Source organism: Clinocottus analis, unplaced genomic scaffold (genome assembly GCF_023055335.1).
Source record: "Clinocottus analis isolate CAN_PGR_092001 unplaced genomic scaffold, fCliAna1.0.p SCAF_3, whole genome shotgun sequence".
Taxonomy (NCBI): Eukaryota; Metazoa; Chordata; class Actinopteri; order Perciformes; family Cottidae; genus Clinocottus; species Clinocottus analis.
Window position 1 is genome coordinate 16,447,071 of NW_027176042.1, and position 24,267 is coordinate 16,471,337.

General features: G+C 41.2%; 1 protein-coding gene across 7 annotated transcripts in view; it reads left to right on the forward strand.

Moving 5' to 3' along the window:
* kcnab2a (potassium voltage-gated channel subfamily A regulatory beta subunit 2a) overlaps window positions 1-24,267 on the forward strand; it is a 71,663-nt gene that overhangs the window by 42,420 nt on the left and 4,976 nt on the right. For 6 of the 7 annotated variants that reach the window (XM_068593686.1, XM_068593685.1, XM_068593688.1 and 3 more), the window contains 12 exons: window positions 12,604-12,647; window positions 12,922-12,959; window positions 13,253-13,332; window positions 16,983-17,027; window positions 17,557-17,601; window positions 17,727-17,770; window positions 18,054-18,140; window positions 19,563-19,648; window positions 19,987-20,107; window positions 20,341-20,435; window positions 21,626-21,746; window positions 23,650-23,738. In XM_068593686.1, coding sequence (XP_068449787.1) covers window positions 12,604-12,647; window positions 12,922-12,959; window positions 13,253-13,332; window positions 16,983-17,027; window positions 17,557-17,601; window positions 17,727-17,770; window positions 18,054-18,140; window positions 19,563-19,648; window positions 19,987-20,107; window positions 20,341-20,435; window positions 21,626-21,746; window positions 23,650-23,738 — 895 coding nt within the window. Of the gene's footprint in view, window positions 1-281; window positions 1,328-12,603; window positions 12,648-12,921; window positions 12,960-13,252; window positions 13,333-16,982; window positions 17,028-17,556; window positions 17,602-17,726; window positions 17,771-18,053; window positions 18,141-19,562; window positions 19,649-19,986; window positions 20,108-20,340; window positions 20,436-21,625; window positions 21,747-23,649; window positions 23,739-24,267 lie in introns of those variants that run through there. The other variant, XM_068593684.1, reaches the window with a different exon arrangement.

Sequence of the window (24,267 nt, forward strand, 5' to 3'; positions counted from 1 at the left end):
AACACTACAGGGCATCAGACGGACCAAGAAGAGAAAAAAAAATTAAATGCACTACCCTTTTCTTAAGAATGCTGCTGTAAACACAGCAGATTTCAATGCCTTGCTCTCTGACGCTGCTGTAGCTCTCTGATTATTCCTCCTCATAGCTTCTCTTCATATCCCTCCCACCACATTCTCTCTCTCTCTCTTTCTCTCTCACCCCGACTCGCTTTCTCTCCCCTCCCATCTCTTGCCTGTGTGCACCGTGCAGCGAGCACAAGCCATACAGATGTAAGTTTAAGCCAGGCAACGGCCAGAGCTCGCAAGTAAATAAGAGGTTGCCCTTTTGCTAACGTGCAGTAGTATTCAGTAGAATATCCAGCAGCCAGCACAACTGTCAAGGCGGACGCAGAAGGCAAGATGAAAACCTCCTGGAACTCTGTGTTCGTGTTTCATTCTCTCCATCCTTTTGTGTGGATCTATGCGTTTCCACTCTTAAAGCTTGGCAGTAAGAGGTGTTATCTCTAGCACTGAGCTCAGCTTTAAAAGAAAATTGCAAGACTCTAAATCTGGCTGACAGCCTCCGTTGAGTCTCTGATTCACACGATTAAGCGAGAGGAAGACACCCGGATGAATCAAGGAAAAACTTGCAAAGGGAAATTCATACAAGCTTTGATTTGTTTTTTGGGACTCTGTTTTTTTTTTTTTTTTTTAAGATTTAAAGCTTGATCTGCATTTTATGTACCTGAAGTCTGCAGTGATTGCATATTTGATTCTCACAGCAGCTGAGACAGAGATGCTATTTTGTGGTGCTTGTATTTGGACTTCCTTTTGAGGATTTTGTTTTCACCTGATCAGCGGTCCTCCACTGTTTGAATCCATTCTGATCTTCCCTCCCACCCTCCTGCTCTTTTTTTTCTTCTCCTAAACATTGTGAGCTTAGTCACTTTAGCGACTGGGCAGTGATTTCTAACGGAGGCTCGGTGTGGGAGGCTGGATTCGGAGTGGGTGGCTCCTACTCACTGATCATTCTCACGCTCCTCAGGGTCCTCAAACATTATACACCTCTGGGAGTTTCTTGCCTGACAGAGTTTAATTAGACTATCTTCTATTGGGACGGACGGCCAAAAGCCAGAATGCAGGTGTCACTAGTGTGCACGGACCACCGTGGTGGGGTGAGCCGCACCACGGAGGATCGGCTAAACCGACAGAACGCCAACAGCCCCAACACAGGCACCCGCAGCAAGTTCAGAGCGGTGGCGATGGTGGCTCGCAGTCTTGGACAGCTCTCTGTTCAGAGTGTGCCTACCTCCAGCGAGCAAAGCATGAGGACTGGCATGAAGTATAGGTAGGGCATGTTTGGCTATTCAACCTTGAGACTTATCTAAAATGTTTCAATTGAGCTTAAACTGCAGGATTTTGCTCCCCCTGTTGAAGTAGATTTTCAATCATCAAATTCCTCTTTGCTCAGACAACAATTCATCAGAGAGGACTGCCCATTTGTCCAATTTGCTAACCCTAAACCAGTTTTTCTTTCTCCCTGTCGAAACTGCCAAACCCCGCCTGTCAAATATTGATATTATGACAGTAACTCATAAATTAACCTGCCCGCTTGGACCTCAAAAACAAAAGATTTTCAATTTATACTTTTAGCTGATCTTTGTTCTTAAGCGATACAACTCATTGGCATGTAATTTAAATTTAGCTTGTGGCCATTGACGTTTAATCTGTTGTGGGCAGCAGTGACAAACGAGCACTGCGAACAAAGTACAGCAAATTGCATTTGTTAATCTGCAATGGGGAAACTTAAATTAGTCTCTTAAGTGCAATATTACTTATTATCATTTTAGTTTGTTTACCTTACACTGCTAATCTATTAGTTTTTGTTTTATTATAAAGTTTTTTTGTTTATCATCACTGCAGATCCTTTTGTTAAATTTATAGCGGAAATATTAAAATCACTCATTTTTTCATTATTGACTCAAAAGCTACATTGAGTCTGTTGTTACTATTGAAGTAAACCTTGATTTCATATGAAAGTGTCCCTGACATGCTGCGAAAGCGCAAACTTCGCCTCAGAATAGTTTTTGCCCAAAATTGTATGTTGACATGATGCTGCACTGAATATTTATCGCATCCCTTCAATCGACTAATTAATGCTCTATTGTGATATTTACACTTCTGACAAAAGGTTTATTATTTATTAAATGAAAATTATTGAGCTAATACCTGTTTCTACCACACACCGTATATTTAATATTTAGGCAAAGTTATACTTACAGAAAAATATTTATAGCAAAATACAAATGTCTTCCAGTTGTGTGGCGAATTACTCCTCATTGTGCAAAATTTACACAATGGCTGAAAAAGGAGTGGAAATTTATAATTGGCATTCAAGCACAGAGTAGAAGAGTGAATGACAGTTGAATAGCGGACGACACACAATCTGGAGGCAGCATTGGTGAGTTCACATTTCTTTCCAGCGTGGTATGGTACAGTTTGTTATGATTGGCAGCAAGCTGCCCATTCATGCAAGATATCCGTCCGTAGTTATGTTGCTAGAGGGATAATTTATTTTTAAAAAACCCACTTTGCATAACATTAGGCTTACCTTATATGTTAGGTAAAAGCGGTGAAAACTCTAGATGAACACACTTACTAAAGTCAGCATGGAGAGGGAGAGAGCAATTTAGGGCAAAGACATGTACTTTAAATGTAAATAAGGAGCCAGAGAGCATCAATATATAGAGCTTGTTTACCAAAAACAATGGACCCCACATAACAAATCTCAAAATAGGTTTTTATACTCTGTATATGATTACATTGCTTGAATAGAAAACAAACTCTTGATAATATTGTAACCTTGATGTTTATAGCCTTGGTTTGAGTCGTGATTTTAAAGAGGCGCACTGTCTTTTTGCTAAAAGGTTTTGCTAATTCTGATTATAGAAAATTGATATCACTGAACACACTTGACTGGAGAGTGGTATGTATGTATGTATGTATATATGTGTAGATATGTGTTTCTGTTTTGTATCAAAACCGCAGCAGAAAGCTCTCAATATAGAGGCTCATGAATGTTTTCTTTTTAACCTTTTTTATTGCATAAATATTCAACAGGAGCATTTATGTTGTATGTTTGTACTCTGCCCTTTTAGAGGATTGTCATTCAAGTGGTAACGTTACATGACTTACTTTCTGATCTAACTATTATTATTGAAATCAACTGATTATCTTCCAATAGTATTTTTTAAGACCCAGCTTTGTGGGGGGGTGAAAAATTAGTGCTATGTTGCCTGCAGAATTAAGATTGGGCGTTGATTTGAGGAAACGCATTGCCCATCCTCAGTAGTGTTGTCAGTTGTGACATAACATTCCTTTGCATTTGATTTGCTTGCGGCAGCCCCGCCACGTTGGCTCGCTGTCATTATTGAGGCTAATGATATTGAATGAGTTAAATCATTTTTCAGCTTGCGGGGCCAGCGGCTGTTTGTGTTCTTCGCTTCCCCAGTGAAGTCCAAAGTACATAACGGGCTGTGTGTGTGTGTGTGTGTTTAACCAGACACGCATCTGATGTAAACTGAAGGAAATGTAGGCCTAAATGCAGCGTGAGGCTCAAAGATGCATGCACCGAGGCTACGACATTGTGTTTTTGAAAAGATGCGACTGAAAGGGAAGGAAGTGGAGAGTGAAAGAAAGAAAGAAAGGGAGAGTGCTAAGGTTAATGCTGGTGTAGGCACTATGCCCAAGAGGAAGTACAGTAGGCTGGAGTGATCTGTGCTCACGTCACTGTGTATCTCTCAAACATGCCTCTCGGTGTTCAAGCTTTCAAGCCCTCTAACAAGGCTAACATTTATCTTTTCATCCTAGAGCACAAGGAATTTTTTGATCAGGTTAGTGGTTTTATAACTGTTCCCCAGAAGAATACAGTTTGAGCTTATCCACCCAGCAAAACTTTCCACGATTATCCACACTGCAAAATAGCGGTGAGAAATTGGGATGATCGGCCTCATTTGCATACAGTCTTTGAAATCTGGAATAAAGTCTGTCAGTCTTCATCCATGGGCAAGGATGCGGTTTAGGTCGGAAGTGACCTTCCCGACAAGGTCGACGAAACCATCAAAGTGAAGATCTTGTTGAGGTATACGGAGGGATTGCGGTAGCTGTCGTCGGCTGCCTCATCACAGACTGAGCAATTTGGTAACGTGACACCAATGAAATGACTGGTTAAAATCATCAAGCGCGACTGTAAGTGCCTGCACCTCCTCCAAGGAAGGAATGATTAAATGGCTTCAGTCAGGACTGACTTAATGATGCACACAAAATGGCTTATGATTATGTAAAGTAGTCTTGCTCAGGGAATGGTAGAATATCTGTGAGATTGGGAAGGCAGCGCAGGTAGAGAGTCAATCCCATAAAGTCCCTGCTTTTCACAGTCCGGTTATCAGCTCTTCTCTCAAGCACCCAAACCCCAGGACGGGTCTTGAGGGAATGGGTAAACTTAGAAAGACACACTTTTTGTTTGCCTATGCGCTGCAAATAAAGTGCTGAAGGGTAATACTGAGGTCAATACGTTTGAAGACGTATCACATTTTAGTTGGACTGCCATTTTGTTTTCTTCATTTTAAATTTCTCTGGATGTGATTTGTGCTTGAGGAGGATTATTTTTTTGTCAACGCATGGTGTTGTTCTTTGTCATATTTTTGTATCGGCGCCACAGTTCTGCTCTATTGCACTCTGTATCGTTTCCTGCTGCGGCCATGTAGATCAGAGCTGACTCGCCTCCTCTCCTGGTGTAAATCTACTCGCCTCCTCTCCTGGCGTAAATCTACAAGTAACTCGCCTGAGCCTCGACTGTCAGTGGGATTCCTCGCGTTTCTTAATGTCCACTTTCTGTTGTAAAGTTGACAGTGAATCACGGCAAGAGTAAATAGTTACTGTCAGTGTTGTGTAAGCGGATGGCATTTAAATCACACCAATGTGTTGTGTGAAGCTGTGATGTTTCATTACCAATCACAGAGATGAGACCTTAAAAAAGACCGTCCCACCAGTTCTGTTTTCATCTCGTGCGCCTTGAAGTATCTTCATTGAACAGATGGCAGAATTTATATTCAGAAACGTGAGCAGACTGTTAAAAAATTACAAATGAAAAGTCTGCTTATCAATCATTAATGTTTTTTATATATATATATATATATATATATATATATATATATATATATATATATATATATATATATATATATTTGCTGCAGTATTGGTGGTACTCAATTATCTGAATATTTTTGTCCTTGTCAGGGAATTTTTAAAAAGATGAAACTGAGCATACATTTTTTTTTCTTCTAGTATTTGCACAATTGCAAAAGCATGCATCGCTCAGGCTTTGCGTGACAAAAGCTGTGGGTGTGAGATTTTGGGCGTCATGAGTGTGGGTGCATGCTGGGACGTTTTCCTACATTCTGAGGGCTCTTCATCAGGGAACCAGCTTTCTACAGCCTGCACACACCCCCTTGAAATATGAATCATGTAGACACCCATACAGGAGCCACTCTGATGTTAATACTGAGACTCACCCACAGCACATATTTCAGGCCCCACAGTAGCCACTTAGGTAGCAGCTTAAATGTGCACAGAACATACACCATCTGTTTGCTCTGGGCGTGTGGAGGGGAGCGGTGCCAAACGGTGGGATGGTTCATTTTTTTGATATAGGCTTGCGTTTCTCTGCATGCTCTGTCTGTGGTGGTGTATAATATAATAAAGCAAGCGAGATGGGAGGGGTTGTTGTGGCATATTTTGCTTATGTGCCTATATGTGTCTGCATGTGACAGACACACTTGTGTTATGTTGAAGGAGAAAATGGAGACAGGTGTGTGTGTGTGTGTGTGTGTGTGTGTGTGTGTGTGTGTGTGTGTTAGCATCACTCATTTCTCTATGCATGGTATTTTTTTAAATGCTCTATAAATAGCCTCGATGTATTATTTCTTTTCTGGATTTCCAAGACAATGCTAGTCCTTTATTCACTCACTATCTAAATTGTATTCATCTGCACACGGTCAGTTTATACTGTTTCATAATGTATGTGGGCAGGAATTATATTTAACTAACTGATTTTACTCCAAAGTTCAGTACATGTCTACATTTATGTCTTAAAATGCTGTGTGTCAGATTATTATAGTCATAAAGCTGCCACCCTAAGCCTTTATTCTGCCTAAATTAAGGGGATGGGTTTAGATTTACAAATGACCACCAAATCAACAGACAGCAAAATTTGTGTTTATTTCTGTATGAGAAACGCTTGAACTGCATGTTATGTAATGTGTGATTGAGGAAATAAAGTAGCACACGTAGACGTGAGGCTATGCTGTACCAGGAGGCCAGAGTTTTAGCTTAATTCAGAAAGTAAGAGAACAGGCCAGCAGGGGAAAATCCCATTCACCCTGCAGCATCATGCTTAGTCGTGTGTATTCTGAGTATTTAACCTCGACATTTTAATTATTTTTTTAAATCAGCCTTTACAAGGCAGTTTGCTCTAAATCAATAAAGTGGCCAACAAAAGCTCCTTTTCACCATTCAACAATGAATTGATTCTTGAATAAGTGGTGATACATTTTCGGACAATACAAATATCAATTAATTGACTAATTGCAGCTTTTTATGATTGTGTTTGCTGCTTTCTTTCGATGCATTAAGTGTTACCTTTTTCTATATTGTTTTCTTCTTTCCAGCCATCAAATGTTGGATTTTTAATCCAATATTTGAATAGAGTGAATATATTCCAGTGAATATGTATCTCTTTGGTCTACGATAGTCAATTTCAAAGCATGTCAAGATGTGCAGTGTGACATCACAAATACCATATTAGAAACATTGCTAAGACTAGGAACCCCTAGGTTCTAGTAAATTTCTCCCTCGTTCCTTTCAAGCATAAAGCAGAAGATTTCCCAGCCCTGTGGGCACTGGCAGATTTATCCGCTAACTAGAGCCTTTGAAAAGACCCGAGTAAGAAGAAAAACAAATTCAGCCTCAGGAAAACCCTCTGAGCCGACAATCTGTTTATGCATAAGTAAAAAATAAATAAACTGCCATTGACGACTATCTTTAAAGTCCTAGTGAAATGAAAGTTGGTGCGTCAGCAACTTCTATTCTGAGTATTCTCCAGCACAACAAGATAGTTGAGCAGTGAACTGAAAGAGGAATCGTTTGTTTGATGATATTTAGCCTGGACGTAATCACATTCAACGTTTGTCCCTAACTACTACATAAAGATTGCAATTTTGTAAAAAGAATTGTACTAACCAGCCTGAAGTCATTGAAACGCTCTCTGCTCAATGTGGTTATTGTATTTGGCCGAAGACCTGCCTTTGTATGTCAGATCACACTCACTTTAGTTTTGACTACCATGACTCAACCTGACCACACATAAAGAGAATCATGGCTGACACTCAATGGGAGATTTCCAATAGCAAAAAAAGAATTGTCCTTGGTATGCTTGTGTAAGATTGTGTTAGGATTTGCATATGTTTTGCTCTTAATAATGTTCCAGTTTCAACTTTTTTTCGCAGTCATAGCTTCGTTCAGATCTTTTAATGTTTTGTGTGCATTGGCGTGCACACATAGGTTAAGTGTCGGTTTAATAACTTCACAAGATGATAGATCTCAGGCCATGTCCACACGGCGACGCTTCCATTTTGAAAAGCACATCTTTTGTTCCTTTTACTCGACGGCAGAGTTTCAGAGCGCTGGAAAGGAGTTTGGAAACGCTCCAAAGGACGGTTACATTAAAAAACCCTGGAGTTGCGTCCTAGTGTGGTCGGTTGTAAACGGAGAAGTTTGGAAAGGATGACGTAGAGTGAGCTACTTGATTGGTTGTTATGCTTTACGACGTGTCCTCCCCTGATTTGTCACGTCCCCGATCACAAGACTTGTCAACACACCTGTCATGTATTGTATGTTGCCAAAACAGAACGTGTAATGTGCGAGCTTCACAAGATTGGTGGACCTCGGACAATTAAGATGTAGAAGATCTTTTGTCCAGGTATAAGCCTGAGTTGAGGCGTGAACATAAAGAAATGCTCCAGATATTGTGAAATATTTTTCTTGACTTTACATATATAAATATTGATACCACTCTCTTGGCCATTAAGTATGAAACTAGAGGCAGCTGTCCAATGTTTTAGAAAACTGTTACTATTAACTGTCACTGTGGTGTCTCCAGGCAACCAGCAGAGACTTCAGGATATGACGTATTAATTATGGTGCTTTAGAGGTGCTTTTATTTCAAATGTAGGATTTTTTTATTCATTTCTGACCCCTAGAATAGCCGTTTCCTTATGCTTCTAGTCTTTATGCTGAGCCTAACCAATTGTTTCTTTTCTTAGTCTTGAGAAAAAATAAGAAAACAGAAAGGCGTTTTCCAAAACTCAGGAAAGTCTTTATCCATTCACCTCCAGTCACAACTTGCACCTCCGCAAATCTATCTTGAGCTTGATCTAAGACAAGAATTTAGTTTTTTGTGTTTTGACTTAAAAGAAAGGTCATCCAGCTGGCAGCAAGTGAATAGAGTATCGTGGCAAAATGCTGCAGAATGAAGTGCACATCCATTCATGCTTCATGCCAGTGAGGTGAGTGGAAGATGACATGCTTGTTACGGTTCAGCTGTAAAAGTTTAATTTTTGGGGGACATGTTCCTTTTAATCTGAGTTAATGTGAACAAGCAGCTTTTTTTTCCAGAGCAAAGCGGTTCACATTTTTCCTCCTATCGTATTGCCTCGTCGGGACATTTCCAATCTAATATTCTCAACCGTCGCTCTTTCCTGAAAGTGGAATGGATGTTACATAAACAGGAATGGAGGAGGAAACCACCTGCAGCCAACACGAGCTAGTGGCATTCGGTCTTTGTGTTTTACTGAAGTTGAAGCCACGATAGAGGTAGTATTAATAGTTCTGCTTGGTGAACATATCTCTCAACACGTTCCTTTTTACAGCTCTGTGACCTTGTTTCCTCATTCATCACCCTGTCCCGTCCGCTGACATTGACTTTAAGTCCTCTCTCCCACTCACTCAGTCTGCCGACTCGATTCCTCCGCTCCTTCCTGATGCTGTACTCTCACACTGTACCAAGACTTGGGTGTACCACTGTTGGGCACCTCCACACGGCCAGAGCAAACTCTTAAGGGGGTTGTTTTGGTGTAGAGCTTTTATTTGGCAAATAAGTGCTGTAGCTCAGCTCCTACAATGTTCTGTATGAGTTATGATTACCGACTCACATTCTTGAGTATTTGTGCTTGAGCAGCAGATGTGTCTTGTCAGAATGTTTAAATTACCACACCATACTGTTTGTTTTCGTTATTGTCAACTGTCCGTTATTCAGATCATGCAGTTTTCATCCGTGCTGCACATGTGCCTTGTATTAATGACGCACCTCAAATAGTGTTTGTTATTCATCTGTCCTCGACTGTTTGCCTTTGTATGGTTATTAAAATGTGCAATATTCAGGATATTATTTTTATTCCATATTGACGCATGAATCATGCCGTTAACGGTGCTTGAATGTCACTAGCAATTGGCAAGAATACATATGATATATCTTTCTTTTTCGTATTTAATATTTTTCTTCCAAAGACGACAACCCAATAATAAACAATCAGTAATTCATGACTTAAAGGTTAGATGACCTCTAAAATGACTGTCCCTGTTGACCTTAAAGGAAAATAACCTCCATCTTTTAAAAAAATGTTTTACACAAGTCAGCTTCCATCAATGGCAGCCAAAGTCATCAGCAGAGCTGAAAGATTGACATAGACAAGCGGGATTCATTGTGTCAAGCTGAAGTGAAATTAAACCCGTGTGTAAACAAGCCCCAAATAGATATCCAAGCCACCCTTAATCAAATAAACCAACATAGCAAAATGAAAACATTGCCTTGTCCATTTGAGCTTCGGGCTATTGGGATCAGAAGGCTAATGTTAGAAAGGTTTTCTCGTATTTCAAAGCAAACAACCGGACTGCACATGTGCTATGGTCACTATGTGTCTCATCAGGCTTTGTCCCTGCAGCGCTGTGGCGGTCCGGTCCTGTGCTGTGTCTCCTTCATTATTGAGGAGGGTGTGAGAGATGACTTTACTGTTGTGGTTCATATCTGCTGAGGCTCAGCAGCAACCTGACACCTGGCTGCTCACAGGCTCTGGCAGAGGGTCACTGCAGCAATGCACAATGCAGTATTTTCAAGGCCAGTCTAGTAGAATATTGAACACAACAATTTGCTGACAAAGGGACATCCTTACAATAAGAGCAAATGCAAGGGCAGTGATGTGTATTCCCATATCCTGGTTACTTTTCTTTTGCTTTAATGCACTGATAGTGTATGTGCAGTATTCATGTTTAAATCGTCCTTATGCAACACTTACACAGTAAGCTTCACTTTGAGATAAGCCCTGGCATGCTGATGAAAATGGTGTAACTCATGATGCATGTTTATCGAGTTGCTTCTAGTTTAAAGTATCTCATTAAACAGGTTTACTATGCATCTCTTTCTCTGAACATGCTTGTGCACCATGTGCAGCACTAATTCATTTAATCACATTAGGTGTTAATATCTGGAAAAGTGCGAGGCTTCAAACAGACTCGGTGCTGAATGTACAGTTGCTCTCCAGCGTTCAGAGAAAAGCCAAAAGGGTTCGGTCGTGATGAATTTTGAGTGAAAAGGCTATTTTGCGCCAGAGAAACTGTGAACGTCATTAAAAACACGTGCAAATATACTCCATTAACAATTTTGGTCAGTAAGCTGCTTTTGGTTTCGGTTATCTCCGATTGTGACGTTGAGCAGCCGCGCCTCAAGAGGTTATTTTACTCCTGCAATTAAGAGGCAGTTAATTGTAGATCAGCTCTAGTGGTTTGCCAGAGGGGACTTGTGTGTTAACCTTGTCACACTGGTGCACCGTGAGGGCATATGCTCCCACTGGATTCCCTTATCTTTCCCTCTTCTCCCTCCTGACTGACAGGGTTTGCTTATAAGTCATACGTGACATCCTTGTGCTCTCGGATTCAAGCTATAACGCGATTACAGACGTCACTGACCAAACCACATCTTTATAATGAGGCTTTTTGTTATAAATATGTTTGACCCCAATGCTTGACTTGCAAATACACAAACTGGATGTGATTTCATTATTTTTTCAATATCGCACAATCTCACTGAAACCTCTGATGGCTGAAGGAGGACCTTTGTTGTGATTTGATATATCTTGAGTCAGAAAACAAAGAGTACAAATGAAGGGAGTAGACTATGCCAGCATCGATGAGGGTTTAGTGGAGAAAGAGTGTAACTAATGAGGTTGAATGATAAAGTGAACATTTAACTGGATTAACTCGAACAAAATGGTTGGAGATGCATCAAAAAGAAACTTAAAGCGTTTTAAGAGCCTTTTTTGTTGTTACACTTCAACACAAATTTAGCCCACTTAGCCTACTTAGAGAACATGATATACTGTTGAGATTTACATATTTATTTTAAATGGATTTGGGGGACTCTGTGTTCAGACCAGATTGAAGTGTTTTGTTCGTCAATGCAGTGATTCAGCAATCTTATCATGGCTTCACAAAACACCCCCACGCACACACACACACACACACACACACACACACACACACACACACACACACACACACACACAGTCCCACTCAAACATGCAGTCATATAACACACACATCTGCACACCTATCCTGTCTCCCATTTCAACTGTATTTCTATATAGGCAGTCTTATAAAAATATATTACATATCCTCCCACATGCTCACTTTGACTCCTGCACATGTTACATCATCTCCAATGCCACATTTCTTTTATCTTTTTACACTGCCAGCTTATTTCTTGAAATCGGTTGACCAACTGTGGCACACTTCATTTGTATGTTAAATCGTTTCTAAGATCAGTGGTGTATTGAAGCTATTATAGTCCGAAGATGAACTCCAATTTCCTCCTGAAAAAGAATATAACACATTCAGCCAGATGCCTTTTTAACTAGGAGCCATGGATGTCTTTGAAAATGTTAAAAGTTCGCACAACTAATGCTGTGATTGTCAGCAGAGAGGTCCGTCTGCACTGTGATGGGCTAAGAGACACCAGCTTTAGGAGCAAGTTGTTGTCAGTAGTCAAGCTTCGTATTGCTGTGGGGGATTTTAGTCAGATGGCGGCTGAGGGATCCTGGTGTGCTGTGACAAATTTCAGTGGATGTCATGGTGGGCCTACTTAAGACCCACTTCCTCTCTGACATTTCACTGCGCACACGCACGCACACAAACACACACACATGCGCAGTGGCAACATACAGGTTACTGTCCTCCCTAACATATCCAACATACATGTCAGCACTGAGATTTATACAAAACCCCTGTTCTTCTTAGCTCCCATCACGTTAAGCTCCCTCTACAGTGACATGCTTTCCTCACATTACAAAGGAGTGATAGGGTTGTTTATGTATTTATCAATCGCTCAATCAATTTACAAATGAGGCTTAGAGTCCTACTCTAATGTTCATAGCCATCGCCGGAGCGCAAAAAAACACAAATGACTGCCACCGGAGTGCTGCATTAATGTTAATGTAATTCTCTCTGTTTTGACAGAAACCTCGGGAAGTCAGGTCTGCGGGTGTCCTGCCTCGGATTAGGTAAGAAACTTTTCTATCATGAGACGCACTGAGAAGTTTAACTGCACAGCCAAAGACTTTGTCTAGCAGATTTGTGAGGGGAATTCGTAACCCTGTGGTCCGTTATCTTCAAATAGGAAAACGAGAGTGTTTTTTACACTCTCGTCTTTCCAGTACACTGTGTGCAGTGTCACTTGTGCAGAACCTATATTATCGCTGTTCACTTGCTCATCTGTGTGCACATGTATGTTTTTATTCTTTCACTCTGACCCCACCTCCCTCTCGACCTCTGTAGGAACATGGGTGACGTTCGGTGGACAGATAACGGATGAGGTGAGAGCAGATGGATTTTGTCATCCTTTATCAGTCAAAGCTGGGGAATGGAAACCCTCCATATGATCTGGCACATCCTGGGTTTCTCTAGAAGCCTATTTTTACTTGGAGGGAAAACATATTGACAGAGGAAGTCAACAGTCAGGGAATAAACACATGTTATGAGAAGGCAAAGCCATAGAGGCATTTAGTCTTGTGGAAGAAGTTTGATAATTGAAGTCTTAACACCTCACATCAGCGGTCCCTCACCCCATCCTTCTTTCTCTATTCCTTCTCCCCTAATCTCTCAACAGATGGCCGAGCAGCTGATGACTCTGGCCTATGAAAATGGCATCAATCTGTTTGACACAGCGGAGGTCTACGCTGCTGGGAAGTGAGTATATCCTGTGCCACAGGTCACATAACAGTGAGCAGTAACTCCAAATATTACCAAAATCATAAAAGCAGCAGGTAGAGATTATTTAGAAGGCAGACGTCCCTTGCCTGACTACTTGGTGTGTAACCAGGCAAATAATTTAATTTCAATGTGCAGAGACTTTGACATCATTTTTGTACAGTAGGGCTTGTTTAAGTCAAAGTAGTGAAAAATTACTTTTGAAAAAAGCACCATTGTTTCTTTGCAGGAATAATGTCATGCACGATCCAAATTGAGCAACAGTTTTCATGGAGACTAATTTGTGGACTCAACAAATTTATGTCTCCACCCTTGATCTTCGGCTAGAAATTGAACTTGTCCTTTTCGTCGGCAGCGTATTGCATTCACGAGAGTTCACATATACATAGTCATGGTCTAAATTTACGACCAGGGTTGATATTTTGAACTTCAGAAAGCAGCAGAGTGTTGCCATATTGCTGTTTGTAGTGATGCTTCAAATTCCATCATGGATTAATCTGGCTTTGTAGTAACTTGGGTGCTTTGAAATAATCTAGGGGATTATCCTTTGCAAACAGTATCTCTGATTAACAGCACCAAACCCTTTTTTTTTTAATCCTCTCAAGAATAGCCTAGTTTTTGCCATTATGTTTGGGGAGATGCGTCAGAGTGTTTCAGAAAAGAAAATCCAAACAAAACAAAAACACTGGAAACACTCAGCAGGTCTCAGTGGTTTTCCTCAGCAGCTGTCGCCTGCTAGACGTCATCACTATGCTTCATTATTCAGGAGGTGCTTTCAACAACCGGTTTGCCCTGTTGTTTTAGGACAAAGGGCCAAAAAAGGTTGACCTTTGACACAGGAGTTTTAGCAACAATGACTTTGATCATCGCGCTTCCATAAATCAGAGCACAGTTTGAGAGAGAGGACAAATCTGTTCCGACACGTGCGAATGTTTGTGACGGCACGTCACACAGCTCAGGATGTGTTGCACAGGTGTTAATCCTGATAACTTCCACTGCAGAGCAGCAAAGAGGAGCTTATATTTCACACATGTGCGAGAGTAGAACAAAAAATCACACACCTTGCTCATCAGAATTGAAAAAAGCTTTCATGTGAAGTCCTTGGTTCTGGCTTACTGCAACTCCTTCATCAGTCAGACTTACAGTGCATAAAGTGCTGTTGGTGGCTGTACAGTCGGCTGCAGTAATGTTGATTCTGTGTTGCGAGCGTGGACAGATAAATGAGGTTTGTAAGCTGTGCTCACACTCCTGGTTCTGCTCATGCACAACACATGGCAGTCGGCTGTTTGTTTTTGGCACGCTTGTTCTCGGCTTAGCCCGACAAAACGACATCAAACAAACAAACATTCAGCACATGCAGATAGATATTTAGATATTGATTGTGATTCTTAACCAGCGTATCATTTGCAATATGCAGGCTAGTGTTTCTCAGAAATAGAAATACAAATGTGTAATTGCACAAATAAACGTGCTCTGTGTGTCCCGTGGCGCTGCTGTTATCAGCAAACGCATACGGCAGCAACGCATTTAAAAGTATGCAAGTCAGGTCTTTAAGGCTTAGGGATTTTGCTCTAGATGCAGAGTAATTGCATGGTATTGTCTGAAAGCAGCGACAAATTTGAAGCATAATTGCAGATAAATCCGAAATTAATAAAATATAGTAAATGCATGAATAATGTAACATTATGTTGTTGGTTTCTGTCACAAGTCATCACATCAACTCGGTGCTGGAACAAAGACCTAATTAATGACTAAATGAAGAAAGTCAACCTGCTCAAGGCACACTGTATTTTGTGTTTGAGTCCCCAGATTACTCACATGTCAGAAGAGTGACACACTGTGTGTGTGTGTGTGTGTGTGTGTGTGTGTGTGTGTGTGTGTGTGTGTGTGTGTGTGTGTGTGTGTGTGTGTGTGTGTGTGTGTGTGTGTGTGTGTGTGTGTGTGTGTGTGTGTGTGTGTGTGTGTCACTATTATGCATGCAAAGACAGACATTATTGTTCTCAGGGAAGTGCTTGAGTGCTCGTCGTTCCAAAGCTGTGGGTCCTGCCGTTGGCGAGTACTAGTACTTGTGCTGCTCTTTGGATCCGCAGATTGTACCAGGACACATTAAGAGACACATTAAAAACCTTGCAGGGTTCCATTTTAAAGCTTGACCCTTACCAATATCACAATGTTCTGTGGTATTTTGTGTTGTAATTTAGCATTTTCATACAACTTTACCTACTCTTTACAAGCACCCATTAATCTATATCTGCATGTTGACACTCACTGTGTGTGTGTGTGTGTGTGTGTGTGTGTGTGTGTGTGTGTGTGTGTGTGTGTCTCTCTCTCTCTCCTTGGACACAATGTCCTGTATGCTTTGATCCTGATAAACATGTCGGCACCTTGCGTGTCAGCCTCTGCCAGTGTATGAATGCGTGTGGGAATGTACACATGTTGTGTAAAGCACTGTAAGTGGTCAGATGAGTGGAAAGACAACGTATAAATGCAACTCCATTTCCAGAAAAATCTGTGGAATTGCATTTATAAAAGAAATGTAATTCACCTTCAATCACTTGTCCAGTCAGGGAGAAAATAGATTGATGAAATTGGAGGGTGTGACATGTTTATAAAAATGTCCCACTCATTAATTAAGTAAATATAATTTTTCTCAAAATGAGGGACAGTTTGTTTTTCAGTAATAATACTGTGCATTTAGTATAAAAAAAGAGCAGAAACGGACAGATGATAATAATCAGTGGGACACTGAATTGCAATCAACAGCAGCATTAGGAGGGTCAGCGACCTGTTGAAGAAAGGGACATCCATTGTATCATTTCAGCAAATCAGAAAGCATCTAAATAATGATCAAAGTAATACAATTGCACTTTTGTGTCAGTTCACCCGAAAGTAAACACAGAAATCCTCAGCTCGCTGTCTGGGCATCTCCCTCCGGGGAAACCTTGCAACCGGCAATTCATTTAATTTTCATTCTTTTAATCTTCAAATGATTTTCTTGAAAAAACTGCAGTGTTGCTTAAATAATTCTGATTACCATAACCACCAGACCGCCGAGGACCGGCCTTGCCCTCGACACAGACACTCTAAAACTAATGTGCTGTCATAGGTGAGATAAATTATGCTCTTTGTAGGTTCCAACAACACTTTTAAAACTATTTATTTTAAAACTGCATCAATTAAAGCGGCTGACTTTAATCATCAGTGCAGCCAAAATTAATCCAAAAGAAATGTCAGTAGTTGCATTGTTTTATCTCTGAAAGAGCACCGAATACATTTCATGTGAAAACTGTGACAACTAATGAGACACAGAGTTAGAGGGCTGGAGAGACATCCTGCTGACGAGTCTCTGCCCAGCCCTAATGAGCCCCTTGTTGAGCATAATGTCACTCATTAGCACCCCTGTGGCTGCTAATGAGTGACATAGTGGTGGCTGCACAGCACAGCTGGTCCAAAGCTCTGCTGGCCGTGCCGTGGCAGCTAATGCACACACACACACACACAGCAGTCCGACACAGTCCTTAAACCAATATGCATTATACAGTATGTGTGAAGCGTGGAGCACTTTCTTTAATTTAAAATGCTCTTATAAAAACCATCTGTATTTAATCTCGTCTCCGTCTGCTTCACAGGGCAGAGGTGGTGCTCGGAAACATCATAAAGAAGAAAGGATGGAGGTATGAGAGGCACACTTGAATTAAGTTTTTTTTTTTTTTTTTTTTTTATTTCCGCCCCAGCCAGAATCCCTAATCTTGTATCATATCCTTCCTTGCACATATTGGGAGGCTGTGTGTTGTGAACTGGAACAGTAAGGTAGGAAGATGAAAGATTAATGCGGGCAGCCGTGCCCACACTCCTGTGTCCCTCCTCAAAGATGCTAAATAATGGATGAACTTCTAGTCCTTATCCTCTACTTTGTATAGCACTGTCAGGTTATACGCCTACAAACACTCGTTCATTGGCGCCGGACATATTACATATTGTGGGATGTGGTTGCGCTCGACACTGAAAGAATAATGTGGAAACGCATGATTGCCCAAAGCAGATGTCGAGGCAAATATGATACGTTTCACTGTTGAAACGTATCATATTTGGTTTGTGACTAAAGATCTCACCAGCTCCTATTCATGAGTTTATTTTCCCTATAATTCTCAGTGTTTGTTTCACATCTGTTGTAACAGATGTGTTTTAATTTTTAATTTTCAGACGTTCAACTCTAGTGATAACAACAAAGATCTTCTGGGGTGGAAAGTAAGTTTCAACTGAGTACCTGGTTGTCAGGTACTTTCAATAAAATATTTGTCAGATTTTATGATTGATATCGCAGAGGGCCGGTTGCGTAATTATTCTGGTTTTTTTGTGTGTGTTTTTTTTAGAGCGGAGACTGAAAGAGGTTTATCCCGAAAACACATTATAGAAGGTAAGTAGCAGCGCCGCAGGTTATTGGATTAAATGCTGAATATGCGTTAACAAAATACTTTCTAATTAGATGCTTTAGCTTTTAGGGAAACGATGCTTTTAAACATAATTGACACTCTCTTGGGGTTGCAAGGAACCTTTTGGCTAAAATAAACAGTTTGAGAATCCTCTCCTTTTGTTTTTCAGCAGTATTTTGATTTTTTTTCATTTAGTATTTAGAAACAAAATCATGTAGCACAACAGAGACTCACTATTACTGTACTAACTGTGGTGCTTATTTCTAGGGTTAAAAGCTTCTCTAGAAAGACTGCAGTTAGACTACGTGGACGTAGTGTTTGCGAACAGACCGGATCCAAATACACCTATGGAAGGTAATTCTACTATTGTCTCTATATTATCGCTTTTGAATCATCACCATGTATGTCCCCCTCACACACTTAATCGTGTTTTCCTTACGTTTTGTCTCACTGCACATTAAATAAATCGCCTCTTTTCTGTCTCTATGACTACTGCAATGCCAAGACTCGGATTTACAAACCTCTTGTAACTGAAATATCTATTTTTACATGCTGCATGTTGTCCTGATGCTTCCACCTCCACACTCAGAATGAGGATATATACTGATGCTGGAGACCTTTAAATGGCAGAGCGCTAACTGTGTGTGGGCTCAGCTGGTCACACAGTATGCATCTGCTCCAGTGTCGAAGTTCCCCTTTGGGTTACGGAGTTCGGTCAGAGGTCATCTCCCTGCCTTCAGCTTGATGCTTCACTGCCTCGGCTCTTTCACAATGCCTCAGTGTCTTGTTAGTCCGAAGTAGCTGGTGTTGTTTGAAGTAAACGTCAAGGCGATTCGTTTGCTCTTCTGCCCTTTTAAAGATTGCACACAGTTCACATGGACGGCTCTGAGTTCATGTCTTCAAAACTGTAGTTTGACCATCTGGTGTGTTTTTATTCTGGCTGTAGCTGAAGGGCAGTGTGCAGAATGAGGAAGTGGTGACCTGATGTTCTGTCAGTTTTACAGAGAAACCCTCTTAAGCCCAAGCGCCCACTAGATGATAGGAATGCTGATTTGGTTGTCGGAGAGACTTTTCAGCAAGGTGAATAGACGGAGGGATGGAGGATGATTGAGGGTTGACGCGCTCCTGTTTTATTGCGCTCTGGCGATCCTGATCTTGTCTAGGACAACCCGGATTGTTATCAAACATGATTGGTATCCTTCCTTGATACAGAGACATTTTGACGAATGAAAACATACGGAAATTAAAGTTAGATAATATAGGTTTTCATTCGCTGTCGCACAGGGTCAGATATGTCCATAAAATGAAACTCCTATCTAATACCTTTTATATTTTATAGAATAAAACATGTTTTTAACCTCCTCTCCTTTTGAAAGACACAGCTGTAGTCCAGCGTGTGAAGACTAACTGGTGCGAATATGCCTGCCATCTCTTATTTATTTCACTGGGCTCTTATCTTCCCCTGTAGCTTTTTACGGATCACAAGAAATCTTGCTGGATTTTTACCTCAATGTCATTGAAGTGTGCCTTGTCATGAATATATGTCCCCCTCAGTATGAATCACTCTACATACGGATTAATAAAATTAGCTTTCCTACCTGTCTCCTGAATCACCCAGCCCTTTTGGATTGAGAATTATATAACTATGTCTCTTATAATAATCCAGAACAGCTCAGATGCACATAGACTCTGACGCTTTATAGAGAATGGAAAACAGCAGAGAAAATAAAACTCTGTAAACACGTCTTTAATATGTTTGTTTGGTTTTACTTGCAGAAACGGTTCGAGCAATGACGCATGTGATAAACCAAGGCATGGCCATGTACTGGGGAACATCCCGCTGGAGCCCGATGGAAATAATGGTGAGACTCGGCGTATCTAAGAAGACAGCTCTTCAAAATAATCAGAGCAAATATGAATTTCTACATAGACCAAGAAGTTTTTTTCTACACATTACAACATGTAATCCCTGTTCCTGATCTACATTGATGTTCCTTATTCGAAATATATAGAATGTGTATAGTATTTTATGATACATTTCCCTATTTATGAGATGTTTCTGGCATACTAAACAAACGTTTTTTAAAGACATATTATAGTAAGACCTTTTAAAACATACTATAATGTGCCCTCGCATTACTTTTATGCCATACTGCTGTATATCAGCCTGATTTTTGTTTGTTTCTTCCATTTCCTTTAGGAAGCGTACTCTGTGGCGCGACAGTTCAACCAGATTCCTCCCATCTGCGAGCAGGCCGAGTACCACATGTTCCAGCGAGAGAAGGTGGAGGTGCAGCTACCGGAGCTCTTCCATAAGATAGGTGAGCAGTGATGGATTAGTGGCTTTGGTTGAGGTCTACTCAACCTTCACCTTGACACGCTAACATGGAGGACACACATTTTGTATTGAAATTATTATTTAATAGTATTTCAAAGAGCCAAGATTTCAACTTGGACAGCAAGAACCTCGTGTTTAGTTTTCCAAAGACAAAATAAGAGCTCCGACTTTATGAGTCAGTGATTGTTGCATGATGATCACATCTTTTGCCGTCAGGTGTGGGGGCCATGACGTGGTCGCCACTGGCCTGTGGGATCATCTCAGGGAAATACGACGGCAGGGTGCCTCCCTATTCTCGGGCCTCCCTGAAGGTAGTCGAACCTTTTGTTTATCTGTGCTGGTGTCCCCACTCTGTGTCTCCCTACTGGTTGCTGGTTTGTTTGTTTGTTCACCGTGTGTGTTGTGTCTTTCAGGTTCTGTAACTCTGTGCACACCCAGTATATCTGTGTGTTGTCGTGCCGTGGTTGACGTCGTCCACTGTGCACCTCTTTCCGAGCTTTGTTGTTTCACACTGTTTGCCAGCTGGTGTCAGCGTGTTGCGTTACGTAATTTAGTGCACGCTCATGAGCACACGCAATACACTCACAGCAAAAGCGGCACAGCATGTGACCCGACTTATTTAAATGTTTGTGTTTTTTTTTTAAATTTAATTTGACGCTATGGATACCAACACTTAGACTTTAACTAAATAATTCAGAATGTTATTTCAGGCAACATTTTGTTATTTTGTTCAGACTTTTATTTTCTCTCAGCCTAATGGAACTAAACTGAAGATTATTGAAGAGGAGAAACAGTTTTAATGACTTGATTCAGTGAGCACTGACAAACCCAGTGGGACATTTCATCAGACAGATAAACGACTTGAAACAAAACATGATTTGGACCTCCAGAAATTGAGAAGAAGAAAAGGTTTCGGGGTCAAATAGCTGTGTGTTTTGCAGAAATGAAGATCTAACGCCTGACTTAATTAAACACTGTGTCGTTGATGTGTGAAGTAGAGTGGCATGTTGTGTGTCTGTGGATTGTGTGTCAGAGGAAAGTAGTTCTCCATTTTGGTGTTGTGCAGTACTTTTGGTGACTATTGTGGAATGTGCTGCTTGCTGTTTGGTTCAGTGTTGTCTGTGGATGTTTGTGGTCTTTTGTCTCTTTGTTGATTTTTCTGGATTTCTAATGTGTTACTAATAACACTATAATATACTCTATACTTTGTCAACATTACTGTTTTTACCCAGCTGAGCGTAAACACATATAGTTAAAGTAGATTACAGCAGTCGTCCATTTAAACAGAGATTTGTCTTCTGATGTTTTTAACTTTTGTTATGATAATAATAAACACAAAGTTTTGTATTTCAGTAAGTGTAGCTCCGGCATGTTTCCCTGGCTGAGGTGTAGACAGCAGGAGGCAGCCACGTGTTTAAAAACGGGCCCTGGTGACACAGCGGTGTGTGTGTATGTGTGAGCAGGGCTGTGTTTTTGAGCGGGCGTGCTGTGTTTTCGACAGGGTTACCAGTGGTTGAAGGACAAGATCTTGAGTGAGGAGGGCCGGCGTCAGCAGGCGAAGTTGAAAGAGCTGCAGGCAATCGCGGAGCGGCTGGGCTGCACTCTGCCCCAACTCGCCATCGGTACGCAGATACACTCTGCCGCTCTCTCTCTTTCTGTCTGTCTGTCCGTCCCTCTGCCTCGGACGGGCCGAGGTCAACGTCGCTCTGGCAGCTGTCTGGTTTGACTGTTGAATTGTTGTGTTGTCACGTTTGTGTGTGTGTGTGTGTGTGTGTGTGTGTGTGTGTGCTGTAGTTTAAAAAAAAAAGGGGTTAAGGAGAAAGAGAGTAGGTAACAGGACAAAAGTGAGAAAATAAAAAGTAAGTATTGTATATTCAAGTAACTTAAACTCTTAACTTAAACTAGGATGGATGGATGCTTTATTCATCCCCTGGGGTACATTTGTTTGTAGCAGAAGCAAACAAGTTATAGAGTAAACATACAAATAGAGAGTGAGAGAGCAAATAGCAGTGCAAAACATATTCAATTTAAGGAAAAATAAATAATAAAAATGCAAAGTATATGCAGTACAATAGTGTATATACAGTGACTAACTAAACAGGATATACAGTATTTACATCTACAGTAATGTAAGTGTCAACACAGGGAATACAAACATGTTTACAGTATAGCTTTGCACATGCTAGCCTGTGGTGTAAACATGTATTTTCCAGCATCAGCATTAAAATCGCGTCTCAGACATGAATCCAGCAGGAGACCAATATCAATTCAGGAAAGTGAGAATGTGCAAGGGCTGTTAAAGTGTCAGACGTTAGAGACGCAGGTGAGTAAATCTGGGGCTGCTCTCCTATCGCAGCGCAGGTCACGACACATCGTTAACCCCTCGCAGTCGGGCGGCGTCATAGATTAGGTTTCACGGCCCATTAGGGGACACACTAATCTCCCCCAATTACCATAAATCCTTCCAGCGCACCTGAAGGCAGCACAGGAGATTTATGTCCATCATCTAGTCCTCTACATCACTGTGGCGCTCCAGTATTGAATAAAAACTATACAACAATGATGGACTCCTTCCTGCCTGCGGCTTGACGTGAGGTGGTAAATCCAGGTGGAGGTGGTGAGAATGGAGTTAATAGATGTTGTCGGTGTCCCGATGGCCTGATGGAGGCTCTGCACCTGCGTCATATAACCCTATTCTCATGTTGGTAGAAGATTTGTGTAAAATTAATAATCCCACTATTTTTACAGCTTCATCCCTTTATGCACTAATCTGTTTATGAGTTTATTTTCCAAAAGCACGCATAAGCCCGCTCGCTTTTATAACAGCGCGCCGAACGGAGAGGAGTTTTCAGGGGCAATTTTGAGATACTTTTGTATTTCCATTTGAAAGTACTTTGTACTGCTGCTCCACAACATTTTAGGAGGAAATTATGTAGTTTCCGCTCCACAACGGTTATTTCACATATGAATGCGCCGATGTGACAGATTGAATAAAGATACGTTTAATGAGGTCATAATCTGCATCGAGGTCAGCCACAACATCACTGATTTCTTTGTCATTTTAAAACCCTGGCAGGCTGCTGACTAAGTTCCACAGAAAGTCCAAGTTACCGACATAAAAACCCTTCCCGAGACGTAAACAGATTTACTGACCAGTACTCCGTATCAGCAGGAACTGAGCGGAGGCACGATGCCGTCAAAACGTTCTGTATCATTAAAATGCTGCTGCCGACACGTTCGTCCTGAAGTCCATAATAATACAATAATGCATTTTGCTGATGATACATCGAAATGTGACTTATAAGACTTAAGTCCAGGAGTTTTGGAGTATTTATATATTGTGATATTTAAAGAGTCTGTGTACTTCTTCTTTCACCACTTTGTATAGAAGCATTATTTGTTAATAATTTCATTTGTGGAAAAGAAATGCTGCAGTAACTGGTGTGTGTTTGGGAAGTATTGTGTGTGTGTGTGTGTGTACATCGCCGTGGTTGGGGTGTCATGCTGTGTACTGGTCTCCTGCAGCGTGGTGCCTACGGAACGAGGGGGTGAGCTCGGTCCTCTTAGGGGCGTCCAACACCGACCAGCTGATGGAGAACATAGGAGCTATACAGGTGAGGCCGCGGGACGAGTGTGTTTGTACTTCTGTTTGTTTTTACGCACTGCAAATCAGTTGCTTAATTTGAGAAGATGTGACCCGTTTCATAAGGTCCATCTTCGTGCCTTACACAGTGTAACAGCCGCTTCCTCTCGTGGGTACAGCTCGGCCTCTCGGGCAGTTTGCTGCTGCACGCTCGGGTGCTTTACTGTACCGAGTTAATAAGGTCAGCAGAGTATCGTTTGCCGGAGGGACTGGAGGAGAACTTGCGGACATTTCTTCCTCTGCTGATAAGATGCAGTCTTTTAATGGGGTTTTCAGACCGGTGGGGGTTTACGTCCTTTCCTCACATTTTGTCTAGCCTGCAGGAAAGAGCATACGCTTTTCTTTTCTGATGCTTTGTGTATCCTCCCGTGTGTATGTGTGTGTGTGTGTGTGTGTGTGTGTGTGTGTGTGTGTGCGTGTGTGTGTGTACTAGATATGTGCACACACCATATGGCTCCTCTCCCTGAACACATTTGATATTTTGGTTTTGAAATGCTATG